General features: G+C 37.8%; 2 protein-coding genes across 3 annotated transcripts in view; one reads left to right on the top strand and one right to left on the bottom strand.

Moving 5' to 3' along the window:
• LOC121634788 (synapsin-3-like) overlaps window positions 1-4,332 on the top strand; it is a 132,489-nt gene extending 128,157 nt beyond the window's left edge. Inside the window, exon 14 of the mRNA XM_041977708.1 lies at window positions 4,253-4,332. Coding sequence (XP_041833642.1) covers window positions 4,253-4,295 — 43 coding nt within the window. The 3' untranslated portion in view covers window positions 4,296-4,332. The remainder of the gene's footprint in view (window positions 1-4,252) is intronic.
• A 4,610-nt stretch (window positions 4,333-8,942) lies between these two features.
• rerg (RAS-like, estrogen-regulated, growth inhibitor) overlaps window positions 8,943-13,308 on the bottom strand; it is a 38,111-nt gene continuing 33,745 nt past the window's right edge. For both annotated transcript variants that reach the window (XM_041977713.1, XM_041977712.1), the window contains exons 4-5: window positions 13,165-13,238; window positions 8,943-9,427 (exon numbers count right to left, since the gene is read on the bottom strand). In XM_041977713.1, the coding sequence (XP_041833647.1) occupies window positions 9,017-9,427; window positions 13,165-13,238 (485 nt within the window). In that variant the 3' untranslated portion in view covers window positions 8,943-9,016. The remainder of the gene's footprint in view (window positions 9,428-13,164; window positions 13,239-13,308) is intronic.

Here is a 13,308-nt window from a genome sequence, read left to right as displayed (position 1 = left end):
ACCTGCATGAAGGGAAACATTAATTTAAAAGGCTGCAGTGGCACTTCTAAATTTAACCTTCAATGTGTTTTATTCAGCTCAGTTTATATGTCAGACCCTGAAGGTCTCAGCATGCAGCAGAGGGTTCATCGCAACATTTAACCTCTCTGTTATAGTGCATACTGTATGTGTGGGCAGATGTGTGTGTTTGCCCGCAAGCATCCTGCTTTTACACATTTATATCTGCATATGTGTGTGTGTTTGTGCAGCAATGCCTTGGCCATCATAGGGAGTATCTGTTAAAGAAAAAAAGGCCTTGGTTGTCATGGTGACTGCAATTTTTTTGTAGAGCACAGATGAGCAGAGAAACCCTACTTTTGTTTTGACAGTTTTTATTTTGACTGTTGACATGTTTCCAAGTTTTGTAGATGGAAAAATGAAAAAGATGAGGTGTTCTGTTTAAAAAAAAATCTCTGTGCAACTTAAAAACCGCTAATGGCCTTGAAATTGCTAAGATATAGATTCCTGTTTGAATGAATGAAAATGTCACTGTAGCAACAGAGAAAGCCCATTTAGGCCATTTTCCTGTCAAATTTAATGGAATACATGGATGGCATCACAGGCTATCAAAGTTATAAGCTCTCTTTCTAAAATCCACTGCAAATGTTACTTATTTATTATTTTACACACTCGAAGAAAATTCAGTTTCACACACCTGTTGGTGGTTATGTAGATCACAATGAATGTATTTCTAGTTGACAAGTATATGAAAACATACGTATGTAAAGACCCAATTTTTAATAAGTTGTGGTGTAAAATGTTAATAAATAAATACAGAATGCACATTTGCAAGTCTCATAAACACATATTTTAATCACAAAAGAAAATAAAAATAGAAAACATATCACATAAGTGAGATATTTAAGTATTTCATGAAAAACACTGGCTCATCTTGAATTCGTTGTCACGTTTTGATAAAGTTGATACCTGCCCATGTCAACCACAGTGTCACATCCCCTCTTCTTCTAAGTGTGTAAATGCAAACTGAGCAGACCAGCTTTAGGAAAGGAATGTTGTCCTAATATTACCTGATTTAGGATTCTGTTCAACACTCCTGGGTCTCATTTGTCTTACTTTGCATTTCATGTTGTGCCAGATGTTTTTAGTTGGTAAGGGTCTGGATTGTCTTCTACTTCAAAACCATGCTGCTTTAATATGTGTGGCCTTGCTGAAATAAGCATGGGCTGCCTTGAAAAGATAGTAGAGCAGATATTGCTCTAAAACCCGTATAAACATGATGTATAAGCATGAAGATGGCTTTCCAGATGCGCAAGTAGCCAGTTAAGTAGGGACGAATACACCATTGTACCATCAGAGTTGCAGGCTTTTTAACTGATTGCTGATAACTAGCTGGGTAGTTCCTCTCTTCTTCACCCTGGAGGATGTAGTAGCCTTGATTACTAAATAGAATTTCACATTTTGATGTGTTTGTGCACAAAATAGTTTTTCCACTTTGCTTTAGTCTCATTTAAAATTAACTTTGGCTCAGAAAAGATAACTGTTCATCTGGATCGTGTTCACATATGACTTCTTTGCATGATGTGTATGGCACACTGAAATGTATTTCACAGTGACTTCAGCAACTGTTCCTGAGGCCATGGAATGATTTCCAGTTTTATATTCAGGAGCATTTTTCCAAAATTGCTCCACAACTTTTGCAACTTCTTTGCAGATTGCTGTCCATCTTCATATGTAAGAGACTTTGTCTAATGCTCTCATGTTACTGACCTGTTGCCAGTTAACCTATACCTTGTTTTCTCTTTGTACCCTGACTTTGAGTATTTTGCTCTGTTTTTGTCTTTATTCTATATTTTTAACATCTTTGCAAAATACATGCAGAATCTTTGTTTTTTTTACAGCCATAAATACAACCTCTCAGCCATCTTCACGAGAGAAAAAAATACCAAGTAGCTCCTCCTTGTTTCTACCAAGTTGCCTCCAAGTTTGTGCCAACTTCTCTTTTGTGCCTGACCTTCTTATTTTATAAGTTCACAGCACATGCAAATTAGCTCAAATTAGCTCACCTTGCTCTGCAGATTCAAAGCAGAGATAATGACAACCTACGTCCCTTTAATGCACCTTAAATGTGATGAATTTCCTGTTTCAAAGGATGTTCGGTCAAGACACATTTTTTCCAGAAAGGTCAGTTCACCCAAATCAACACACACACAAACAGGCACAGAGTTGTCATAAATGTCCATTCAGAGGTCACTGCTTTGATTCATATTCACTTCCCCAAAACCATTTAAACAAGTCTTCTAGATCTAGATTTAAAAACGGCATAATTTTCTTCATGAAAATGTTCTTTATGTCTCTGAAGATGGTGCAGACAGTGTGACTCTAAAGGATTTATGTCCTCCTGATGTTAAAAAACATAAATGTACACATAATACAAACAGTAAAAGTCAGATAAAACTGATGTTTTTGGGTTAAAAACATTGAAACATTATGTATAAAGCTCAGCTGAGGAGTTTGCTTGTTGCCTCCATGTCTGTGTGGTTTTCTCTCCAGATCCTCTGCATTCCTCTCACAGTTACTTGAAGTGGATTAAGCGGATATCAAAGATAAATGGATGGAAAATTGATATATATATCAACAGTGGAGTACCCAGACTTGATGAAATTACAGGACGGCTCACAATAATATTTAACAGACAAAAAAATGACAAATTCCATGATGTTTGTCTCCTCTAAAAAAGATGTCATTTATCACTTTAGAAATAAACCCTTCAAGTTCATCTTAAACATTATGTCAGGATATAGCTGCCCTACTTAAGGAAGAAGTATATGTTATTTGTAGGCGATTGGGCTGAAGAGGAGTGAAGAGCTCTGGAGAGAGCGCCTGTTTACAGAAGGAACGTTACCCCTCTCTGAACGCCTTTCATTTCCTCTGCTATGAAGCTCTGTTTTGTTTTGTTTTCCTTCTGCCTTGTAAAACAAAATTTAATCAAATCTGTCTCAAGAACACGTCTCCTCCCAAACAAGTTCATAAAAAATAAACACAGAGTACATGTAAACATGGAAAAGCAAATAAAATCACTCTTTGCTTGTAAATGATTCATCTCTGATGAATGATCATCGGCTGCATTTGTATCTCACTCACACAGCTTATCAGTCAAGATACTAGTGTTTTCTTCTGTGAGGTTGTGATGAAATCACTGCGGTGCTGTGTTTCACAATGACTGCAAATCTAAACAGATGCATAGTGACAGTATTTGTAAGGATATAGGAATTAGTTTTGTTCAAGCGACATTAATATCCTTTTTATAGATTTCAAGGAGCATCAGTAGAGAAACTATCGCGGCTGGGAACCCATGATAAATAAGCACAATGTCATTCCCAGCTTGTCACATTCTGCTTCCTCAGTAGTTTGGAGCCTTCAAAGTCATGTCTCTTTACTCGCATTCAAAACACACATCACAACAGAGCATAACTCACAGCCATGACTCCCACCTTCAGTTACACCCTACAAACGGGTGTAACACTGACACGGCTTGGAAGGCCCGAAACTCTCATTTATGATGGCAATTATGAAGGAACTTATAAAATAACACATTTTGATACTAGCAATTTTATGATGACAACAAATGTGCTAAAAACTGCATAAATCTAACACCATATTGCTGCAACCTCAATCCATCTTCTGTCTGCATCATTTCCAGCATGCATGAAGAATTATGGGTGCTTGGAGAGCAAACATGATTTACAGAAGCATCCTTGAAATCTCAGCGAACCAAGAACTACATTCTTTAAAGGATCCTTGACATCAGAACAGTCCTAAAACAAGCTGTTATGATGGAGTATCCTGTTAAGGATCCTTTTTGACTTTGAGAAGCACCTTTTCACACCTGGTCAAGAAAACCCTTCAGTTTAAAATCATGTGGTATTCCTGTAATCACTGTCCTACTCAAAGGAAACTGTTGTATTTTCCTAGTTGACACACCAGTTGCACCAATAGTAAAGTAACAACTGTAAGGATGTCAACAGGAGACACACATCCAGAATTTATCCTTATTTTTTACTTTTATTATTCCATTAAACTTTCTTGACTCCACTACTCCACTGCCTTGATACACATCAAAAACCCTTGATCAAGGCGAGAAAAGACATGTGGTTAGGTGTCAAACTCCACCTAACCATCAAAATTATGTGGAAATGGTTACCGCAATATAAATTTGTATAAGCTGACATTTTCTACGTTTCTATGGTTACGTGTCCCATGATGGCCACCAGGAGCTTGGAAAACTGCAAGTTTAAGAGTGATGCTCCTGACCAAGTGTGTGAAGAGTTAGTAGTCGAAATAGGTTGGAAAAATGGATAAATTTGGAGATAAAAGAAAAAATCTCACATTTAAGAAGTACTCTTGAGAAGCTTTTAAAGAAGTATCGATCTTATCTGAGCGTAAAGTTCTGTTCTATCATATTTTGTCATACTGCATCGTATCATTTTCTAGAGTTTCTGTCGACATTTTGACATGTTTAGCTGAAGTCCAGTCCTGAATCCTTTTTTGAAAATCACCATCCATGAATCAAGAGTCACACAGAAGTGGTCCTTGTAGAAAAGTGCATAGCACGTTAGAAGGGCTTAGCCATCGATTACTGAAGGTATCAATTATTATTATTTTTTAATTGATTAAAAGACTTAAATGTAGCATGTATGATCAACATGTAAAACAATATTGAAACTGTAAATAATGAAGCTGGAGGAGTTGCTGTAGCGCCAACTGTTCAGGTCTTTCTGGCAGCTGGTATTTGTAAGTTGCAGTCATCCTCATGACTGATGCACTTGTCAAATCCCATTCAAGCTGAGGACTCTGCTGGCTCTGAGATGTGTGTGGAACTAGTCTCTTGTGCCACAGTGACTTTCTCATCCCACTCTTGACAAGTGAGCCAACAGTTCTTTGTGCTGAAGCATAACAGTCCAAATAAGTGTCATGCCATACAGAACTCATGCTGTATAAACTTACATTCATGTGTTCATGTATAATATTGCCTCTGGATTTTTGCAAATAGATGTTAGAAACATTTTAGCTTATATTAGTTCATATTTTTACTTTAGAGGAACAATAGCAACATTAAATCAGCAGAAAACAGATTATTTTATGGGCATTGTGAGGACTTGGTTGATGCAGTGAAGAGTTTTGTGCACACCCACAAAAGTTTGTTTTCTTGGATAATAAAAGAGATTCATTATTTTTATTACAGTTTGTGGAGAGAAAGATTGATCTGTGCAACATTGCTAATACCAGGTTGGACCTCTTACCTTCAAAACTGCCTTGATTCATCATGGCATTGATTCAACAAGGTGTTGGAAACATTCTTCTGAGATTTTGCTGCATATTGACATGATAATGTCACACAGTTGCTGCAGATTTGTCGGCTGCACATCCATAATAAGAATCTCCCATTGAACCACAACACAAAGCTGCTCTGTTGGATTGAGATCTGGTGACTGTGGAGGCCGTTGGAGTCCAGTGAACTCAGTGTCATGTTCAAGAAACAATGTGGAGATGATCTGAGCTTTGTGATGTGGTCCATTATCAGAAAATAGTGCGCTGTGGTCATAAAGGGATGGACATGGTGAGCAACAATACTCATGTAGACTGTGGTGTTTAAACCATGCTCAGTTGGTACTAAGGGGTCCAGAGTGTGCCCCCCACACAATTACCTCACCAACAGGCTGAACCATCAGACCTCCAGCTGCATTCAGAACTCTGCAAAACAATCGGATCAGCTGACTATCAGAAGTAGAGAACACTGCAGTCTGACCACATTAGCTAACCTTTAGCATGTAACACAGAACGACTGTCCGCATGCACAGTCCAGATTTACTGTCACTAACTAAAGTATGTTTTAATTTTCCTTTTATTTCCCTTAGAGTTGAGAAGCTCAAAGCTCGTCCCAGCAGATTTTTATAAGGCAGATTTTAACCTGCAGTGATAGGAAAACCCGGCATTCTCCTTTTCTCCAGCTGGTCAGGATGTGGAGGAGCGCTGTGGCTTCTCTCCCCACTCATTGAGATTTTTCACTCTAGTAATTATCTGCTAGATAGCAGGGCCAGTCCTCATGCTTAACCAAAAGCAATTTTTGTCTTTTATTCTCCCCTTGAGCTGGTAATCTATCTTAAGTATCAGGGTGTAGTTGGTGAGGTTTCCTTTTTTTGATTTTTTGATTTTTGTAAATATAGTCCACTGTCAGAAGTGGGTGACCTTTGGTTTTGCTTTTTTTTTTTTTTTTTCAACTGAATCTGTCAAAGATCTGTAGTGTTTCTTTAATGTATGAAAGAAAAAAGGGAAATTCTAAAGGCTTTAAAAAAAGAAGCACACCCTTAAAAGAACAGAAATGAACATTTAAATGTTGATATGTCCATATTGTATAGATAGTGAGCACATAAAAAGGTGTTTTTTCAGTGCAATAAAAATTATCAGGTGAGAAGTGTAGTGTGTAAAACAGAGACATGGCTGCACAATTCAACACTGCTGGTTCTGGACAAGACAGCGTCAGACCATGAAGTCTTATAGCAAAACATTTTCCTGTTGTTTCTGCCTGATAAAACTTTTGCCCTGTGCATACACAGTAACCTCTCTTCAAAACTTGTTTTTTTTAAATGTTCTGTCATATTTACACAAACACACCTATATATATACATATATATATATATATGTATATATATACACGTCTCATTTGTGCCCCCTTTTCCTGGTCAGTGCTCCTGTCTGGCCACCCATCAAAACCTTTTTAGACCCGCCCCTGCAAAGCTGAACCATGAACCTTCCTGCCAAAAGCAATTCTTTTGGGTAAATATGTGAGGGTGTGAACCATAAATCGCTAGTGTCTTCCTCAGATGAATGATAAACAAACGCAACAAGAGAGAAAAGCTGATCAGCGGAGCCATCATGATTCATGGAACAACATGGGAGGAGAAGAAGAAAACAGCTGCACAAACAGAGACGACCAGAGATACTCTAGAGCAGACACGTTGGTACCGGATAACTTTAAAAAGCAATGCAGGAAAAGTGCGAGTGTGGCTTATCGTTTCTATCTTGCGTCTCCTTTCCCGCCATCATAACAGAAAAATGGAGTTTAGCTGCATTAAAGATATTAATGCAATTAATTATTTTTGACAGCCCTATTTTTTTTAAGAACAAAGATGGCTAAAATGAACTAGGCCTTAGTCTGTGGAAAGAGAGGCATTTTCATATCATTTGAGGTTAACTGATTACAGTAAATACTGTTCTTTTTTTCTTTAAATAAGCTCATGAAACAGATGTTTGATGCTTTCCAAATGTTTGCAGGATTTTCCTCCAAAGTCTCAGCAGCTTCACGTTCACTTCATCCATCAGCATATTAAATCTCCATTCATATTCCTACTTAATGATGTTCACTTTACACTTGCACAGAAGATGAATGGAGATGCTAATTTAAGGACCTTTGTAACACTGAACACTGCTGTGCCAAAGACTGCTGGCTGTAAACCCATCCTGCTTTATCTATACAACCATTATTGTAATTTTCCTACTTTCCTCCCATCTGTGATCCTTTACACTTGATAATACTTGCATCCGCAAACAGTTAGAATTAATTTACATAAATTGGACCATATTGTATATTACAATATGCCTGATAAAATGGTAACAAATGTCTCATTCTTACATCAATACATGATGACACAATTGCGTTTAGGACAAGTGGATTATACATATTTTTCATGCATGTCAGTATTATCTGCCTCTATGTGATAATAGACTAATATAGTCATCATTTGATTAGAAAACTAACTGATTAATTTTACATGCTGTCACGATAATGAACAAGGTTTGAGGTTTAACATTGTTTTGCCTTTTAGATTGTCACTAAACATGACATTTAGAAGATCTCTAAATCAATCTAAATGATTGCTATTTGATTAACTTGGTTAAACAGTCATTAGGAGAAGCACTGGTGGGATATATTAGCTTTTAATTAAGTGCACAGCTGATTGTTTTGATCAGAGACAGCTCACATATATATCACATTTAAACAATTACAGTATCTTCTACTGAAGATACCTTTGGGTTCTGTCCATTCCTACTGTAAGACCCAGCAGTGTTTAAGGCTATATACTACATCATACATGCTGTTGCTTACAGTATTAACATTACAGACATGAAGAAAATCCTTAGAACGACGTTGTTTCCCTTCCCTTCCTATATTTTAAGAATGCAGCAAACTCTTACATGGACTAGCTGTGACATGTCTTGAACATTTGTTTTGGTTCTTTATCTGAAAAATCTTGAGTAGATGTACCCAAGATAAACACAACGGTCCATTGAAGAACAGCTCTTGTCAACAGAACGTGGGCAAGGTTTGCTTGAAGGGATAGACAATGACAACTTTGGGGATTTCTCTAGGATTGATGTGGGCGAAGCACGGTGGATCTGTCTTCATCTAGTCTTCTGATCTTCTCTTAATGTTCTTTGACTGCTGCAGACGGGGAAAAGTTGACACGTGGGCTGAAGCATATCACAATATAGTCCTACAGACGGGTTACAATAAAGCATCTTTAAATCTCATTAATTATCTGTAAATTCTTGGAATCCCTGCATGCAACATTTTTAGACTACACTGTGGTTTATGGAATAATTTAAAGAGTTAGTCTGAGTTAAAACGTCCATGTCCATATGAATAAAAGGTAGAAGTCAACAGCTTTAACATAAAATTGATTTGTCGGATTAGCATGTTAACACGTCTCAGCAGGACCAAGAATGATTTTGATCTGAATTAACTTTAAGGTTTAAATAAGAAATCATCCATAAGAGTGACAACATTTACCTCTTCTGAAGGGAAGGGCTATTGCACATGAAGCAGAAAAGGAGAATAACACACTTTTCACGCTGAATCAGTCATATCTCTGCCAACAATTGTCCAAAACAATTCCCAAGGGAAGAATGTACTTTTTTTTTTTTTTATCTTGTCATCTGACAGCAGCATAGCGTGTCCCTAGCTGCTAATCTTGGTCAGCATCTTGTTGATGGCCTGTTTGACGTGGGTGGTGGAGCTGCGACGTCTGGCCTTGCCCTGAACGGCTTTGCGGCGTCTCACCTCTCTGCATAGCTCATGGAAAGCCTCGGCCACAACGCCACCCTCGTCAGCACAGGCCGAACATTCGTAGAAGGCACAAGCCATTTCAGCTGCCAGCCGCTCTCCTTCCTCTGTGGTGACCTGGCGGGCGTAGTCTAGGTCTGACTTGTTGCCCACCAGGACCAAAGGGACGTTCTTCGGCTTCTTCACCTCCTCTAGGAGACTTCGTAGCGGGGCCACCTCTTCGAAGCTTCCCCGGTCTGTGATGTCGTACACAATGATGAATCCATCACCCCAACGCATGTGACCCTCCTTCTGCTGGATGTCCTCCTGTGACGAAGATGGAAAATATGGTGATAAAACTGCTAATTCTACATTTAGAATATTTTTGAAAGAATAATCTTACATTTTAAGAAATATACTTGTCACGATTTTATTATAAATATACACATTACTGCTCCCATCTGTAAAATATAGTGGAATTACTGAGCTTTGAACCTCTTACTAGTTTCTAGGCCAAAATACCATTAAAAATGAAGCAATGAATTATGAACTTAAGTCAAATTAAAGGAAAATATCAGGACATCTGTCCATTAACTTTATCTCCAGGGAGTGTAAGACATCCATGAACAAGCCTGAACACATGGGTTAATCAAAGACTAGTAAAGGGAAAACAAAGTTAATGCTTTGGAAAGGCCTGTACAAGCTTAAATCCAGCAGAAATTGTGTTGAAGGACATAAAGGAAGCAGCTTATGTAAGAAAACATCTCAGGGTTGAAACCTTTGTGAAAGAACTGAGTTATGTTTCCTCTAAACTGATCAGCAGCTACTTGAAATGTTTAGATTTGAACAGAGTCTGATAGATGTTTGTGAAACAGGCTTAAACACTTTCAAGTGTAGAGAACTGAACTTCTAAACTTTTCCATGCAAGTGATGCATGAATAGCATAAATACAGTCTCGTGGCATTTTGTGACACGGGCACACACTGAAACTGTGTGTGCCAGACCAAGGGGTTCAGACACAAGCTATGTGGTCAGGGAAAAAATTATATCTTTTGTCAAAGCAAACACTTTTCCTGTCATACCATATGTCAACTCTCGGCCCCTGGCAAAAAGCTAAAGAAATTTGAGAGATGCAAACCAAGCCTCCAACTAAAATACAATAGCCTATTTTCAAGTTATGCTTTATATGCAAAGAAAAAACACAGCTTATATGATTTTATTTTGGTGTGAGATAAGACAGACTTTATTTGCCTCATTTATTTAAGGAGATTTGCTCAATCTATTGACGGTGCTTTGGGATTTTATTTCAGGAGAAATCTTTATTATTAACCAGGATTTATTGAGCTGAAACAATTCATGTTAATTTTATTTTGTTTTATTTTCTCCTGGTTTACCACTTACTAATATACTGCTATGTCACATCAGCTTCTTTTTTTTCTTCCTTCCACAACTCTCATAGACCCCAAAGCCTTTTATTGACTTTTATATTCTACTTTACATTCATGGATCTCCACCCACAGAGCACTTTCTGGTTTAAAAGATGTCTAGAACTGTTATATATCTAAATATAAATGGGTTTTGATTCAGTTGATTTGATGTAGTTGTACCAGAGCTGTAATATACCAGTCTTGTTTGCAGAATAGTTGAATTTAATGATGAAGTCAAAAATCACTACAATTCTTTAAAGTTAGTCAACTGCTGCCTTTAAAAAGTAGAAGTCTTGATTTCAATCACAGGCTGTGTGGATCTATGTTTGTCATACATAAGACATGTTATATTTGAAATGACATTTTACTGTTGAAAATGCAACATTTTAGCGTTAGACAATATTATTTGTATACTGCTGAGGTTTGCAAATTTTAGACGATAATTGTGTGATATACAAATGAGTTCTTTTTACAAACTAAACTGCTCGGCTAAAAGTGGTCTAAATGTAGCCGCAGATATTTGGGACTAAAATCGGGCTACATGCTAGGTTGAAAGCACATCTTCTGCTCTGTAGACGCCACAGGACAAGCAGTGTTACTGTGAGTTTGGTCGAGTATGTTTTCTTTTTCTTTTTTTTCCTACACTCCCACTACATTTTCACGACATGTTTTCAGTGATGCGTTCATGAGGAATTTTTCATCTGGGACGTTGACGTCCCTCAAACATAAACTCTTAGTTGGGATGAGTGCATTATTGTAGTTGCCCTGAATTACAGTAAAGTTATATGTTTGTGTGTTTGCTCTGTTTCTCGGGCTCATTGTGTAAAGTGACATTAAATATCAGTCTAGGCTTGTGTCATACCAAATAATGTCATAGATTTAGACTATAGAGCAAGGCCAGTGTCTTTGAATTGTTAAGATGTTGGCAGCTAAAGAGAACTGTGTATTTCTTAACACATCCCACTCTTCCTGCAGTGCAAGACCGCATTCAATCCCTCACTCTGTTACTTCATTTTTAATAAGTACATTTATGGGCTGTCATATGTGTATATATGTATTGCGCTCAGTTGATGAAGTGTGTCATACAGATTATGTCCCTTGGGAATAATTTATTTGACTCTATGAGGTTTCTTTGACAGGTTTTGAGAAAACCTAGCAAATATGGATGGTAAAGAGAGCCCCCCTACCTGGCAAACCATGAACCACACTTTGAAAAAGCTTGCTGAGCCACTGAGAGATGTTATTCTACAGCACATACCTTGATTGGCACCAGTGGTTATTTGAGTTTCTCTCCAACTGGTCTATCCATCAAGTCTCTTCTGACATCAAGACATTTTGGTCCAGACAACTGCTGCTTACAGGATTTTTTTTTTTCATGATTCCCTACATTTCAAAGATCCAAAGAACTGAACTGCACCTTCTTATGTCTATTTTGCAAGACCTTAAACAACAACATGAATGGTCTGTATAGTTCCTGTAATGATTAGTATTTTCAATTAGCTCATTCAGTCTCTGCACTGAATGAGCTAATTAACATCCAAAAAATAATCTGGCAATGGTGATTTTTGTGTTGTATTTTTGATGTATGAAGCATTTATTTCCAGTTTCTGACTTCTAAATGCTGTTTCTCACACTTAGAGACATAAATTAAATTCTGCAGCCATCCGAGGAACGCGAAGGGTCAGGCATGTGCTCCTAATTTGATCACATCCAGGCAGAAACCAGTCAGGTTGTGTTCAGTTTTAATATGACCAAACTGGTTGCATGGCGGAGCTGCAGTCCTACCATGACAGGAGGGAAAATTAGACTATGATTTCAATGTTATGAGGCAGATGAGAAAGAGTTTAAAGCTTTTGTTTACCTGACCCAACTTTTGAATCTGGAATTTATGAGCTACGAAGACGACTCCACTTGTTCAGCTGAGTTAGCAAAATGCTTTGATGCAATCATTGTGGAGTGACCTGACATCCACTGCAGTCATGTCTGGAAACATTCAGGCCTCATCCTAATGCCAACTGAAAATAACCCACAGTGTAATGAGAGAGAGATGACTGGGCTGAAGTGTCACAGGGGAAATCAGCCTTCAGCACAACACCTACGCAGCACTGCAGCATATTTATCTTCAGCTCGAGGACTTACGCAAGCCTTCCCTCACGGTCAGAGCGTGGCAACAGGCTCCTGCTAGGCTGCAGGAAATTACCATCTTCAAATGCCATTCACTCTTACATCCATCCAACAAGTCTTCAAACAACTGTTGAATATCTTCAAAAGAGGCAGCAAGGGGAAGACAACAACCTAATACTTTAAGGACATCTTTACCTAGATTTCAAACAAGGACAACAACTTTTTTAACTCATTGTGTCCATGTTCATTGTACCATCTGAAAATGTGATTTGGACTCTGAGCTATAGACTCAAAATTCAACGAAATCCCTTAGCAGTTGATAAGATAAACTTATTTTCTGGAAATTACAAGTTAGAGCTTCAAAAAGTATTAAGTACATCAGTAGAATTAAGTAGTTAAAGTGAATGTTCTGCTTTTATTTCTGTTTAGCTCCATGTTTCAAGCAGATTTTAGTTAATTAACCAGCTGCTGCTCCAAGTTTCTCCACGTTTGAACAGATGATATTTGTCTTACCTGCCCTGCAGTGTCCAGAATCTCCATGGTAACAACTTCATCATCGATATTGGCTTGATGACGATATGTTGACTCTGAGAGAGAAAATAACAAGATAGTTTTATCACATCTTTGAAAAATGAATTCAGCTTTGATTCACTCTTT

Source organism: Melanotaenia boesemani, chromosome 23, assembly GCF_017639745.1.
Source record: "Melanotaenia boesemani isolate fMelBoe1 chromosome 23, fMelBoe1.pri, whole genome shotgun sequence".
NCBI classification, from domain to species: domain Eukaryota; kingdom Metazoa; phylum Chordata; class Actinopteri; order Atheriniformes; family Melanotaeniidae; genus Melanotaenia; species Melanotaenia boesemani.
Note: the sequence above shows the minus strand (reverse complement) of the source record. Positions and strands in the feature narration are given on the sequence as shown.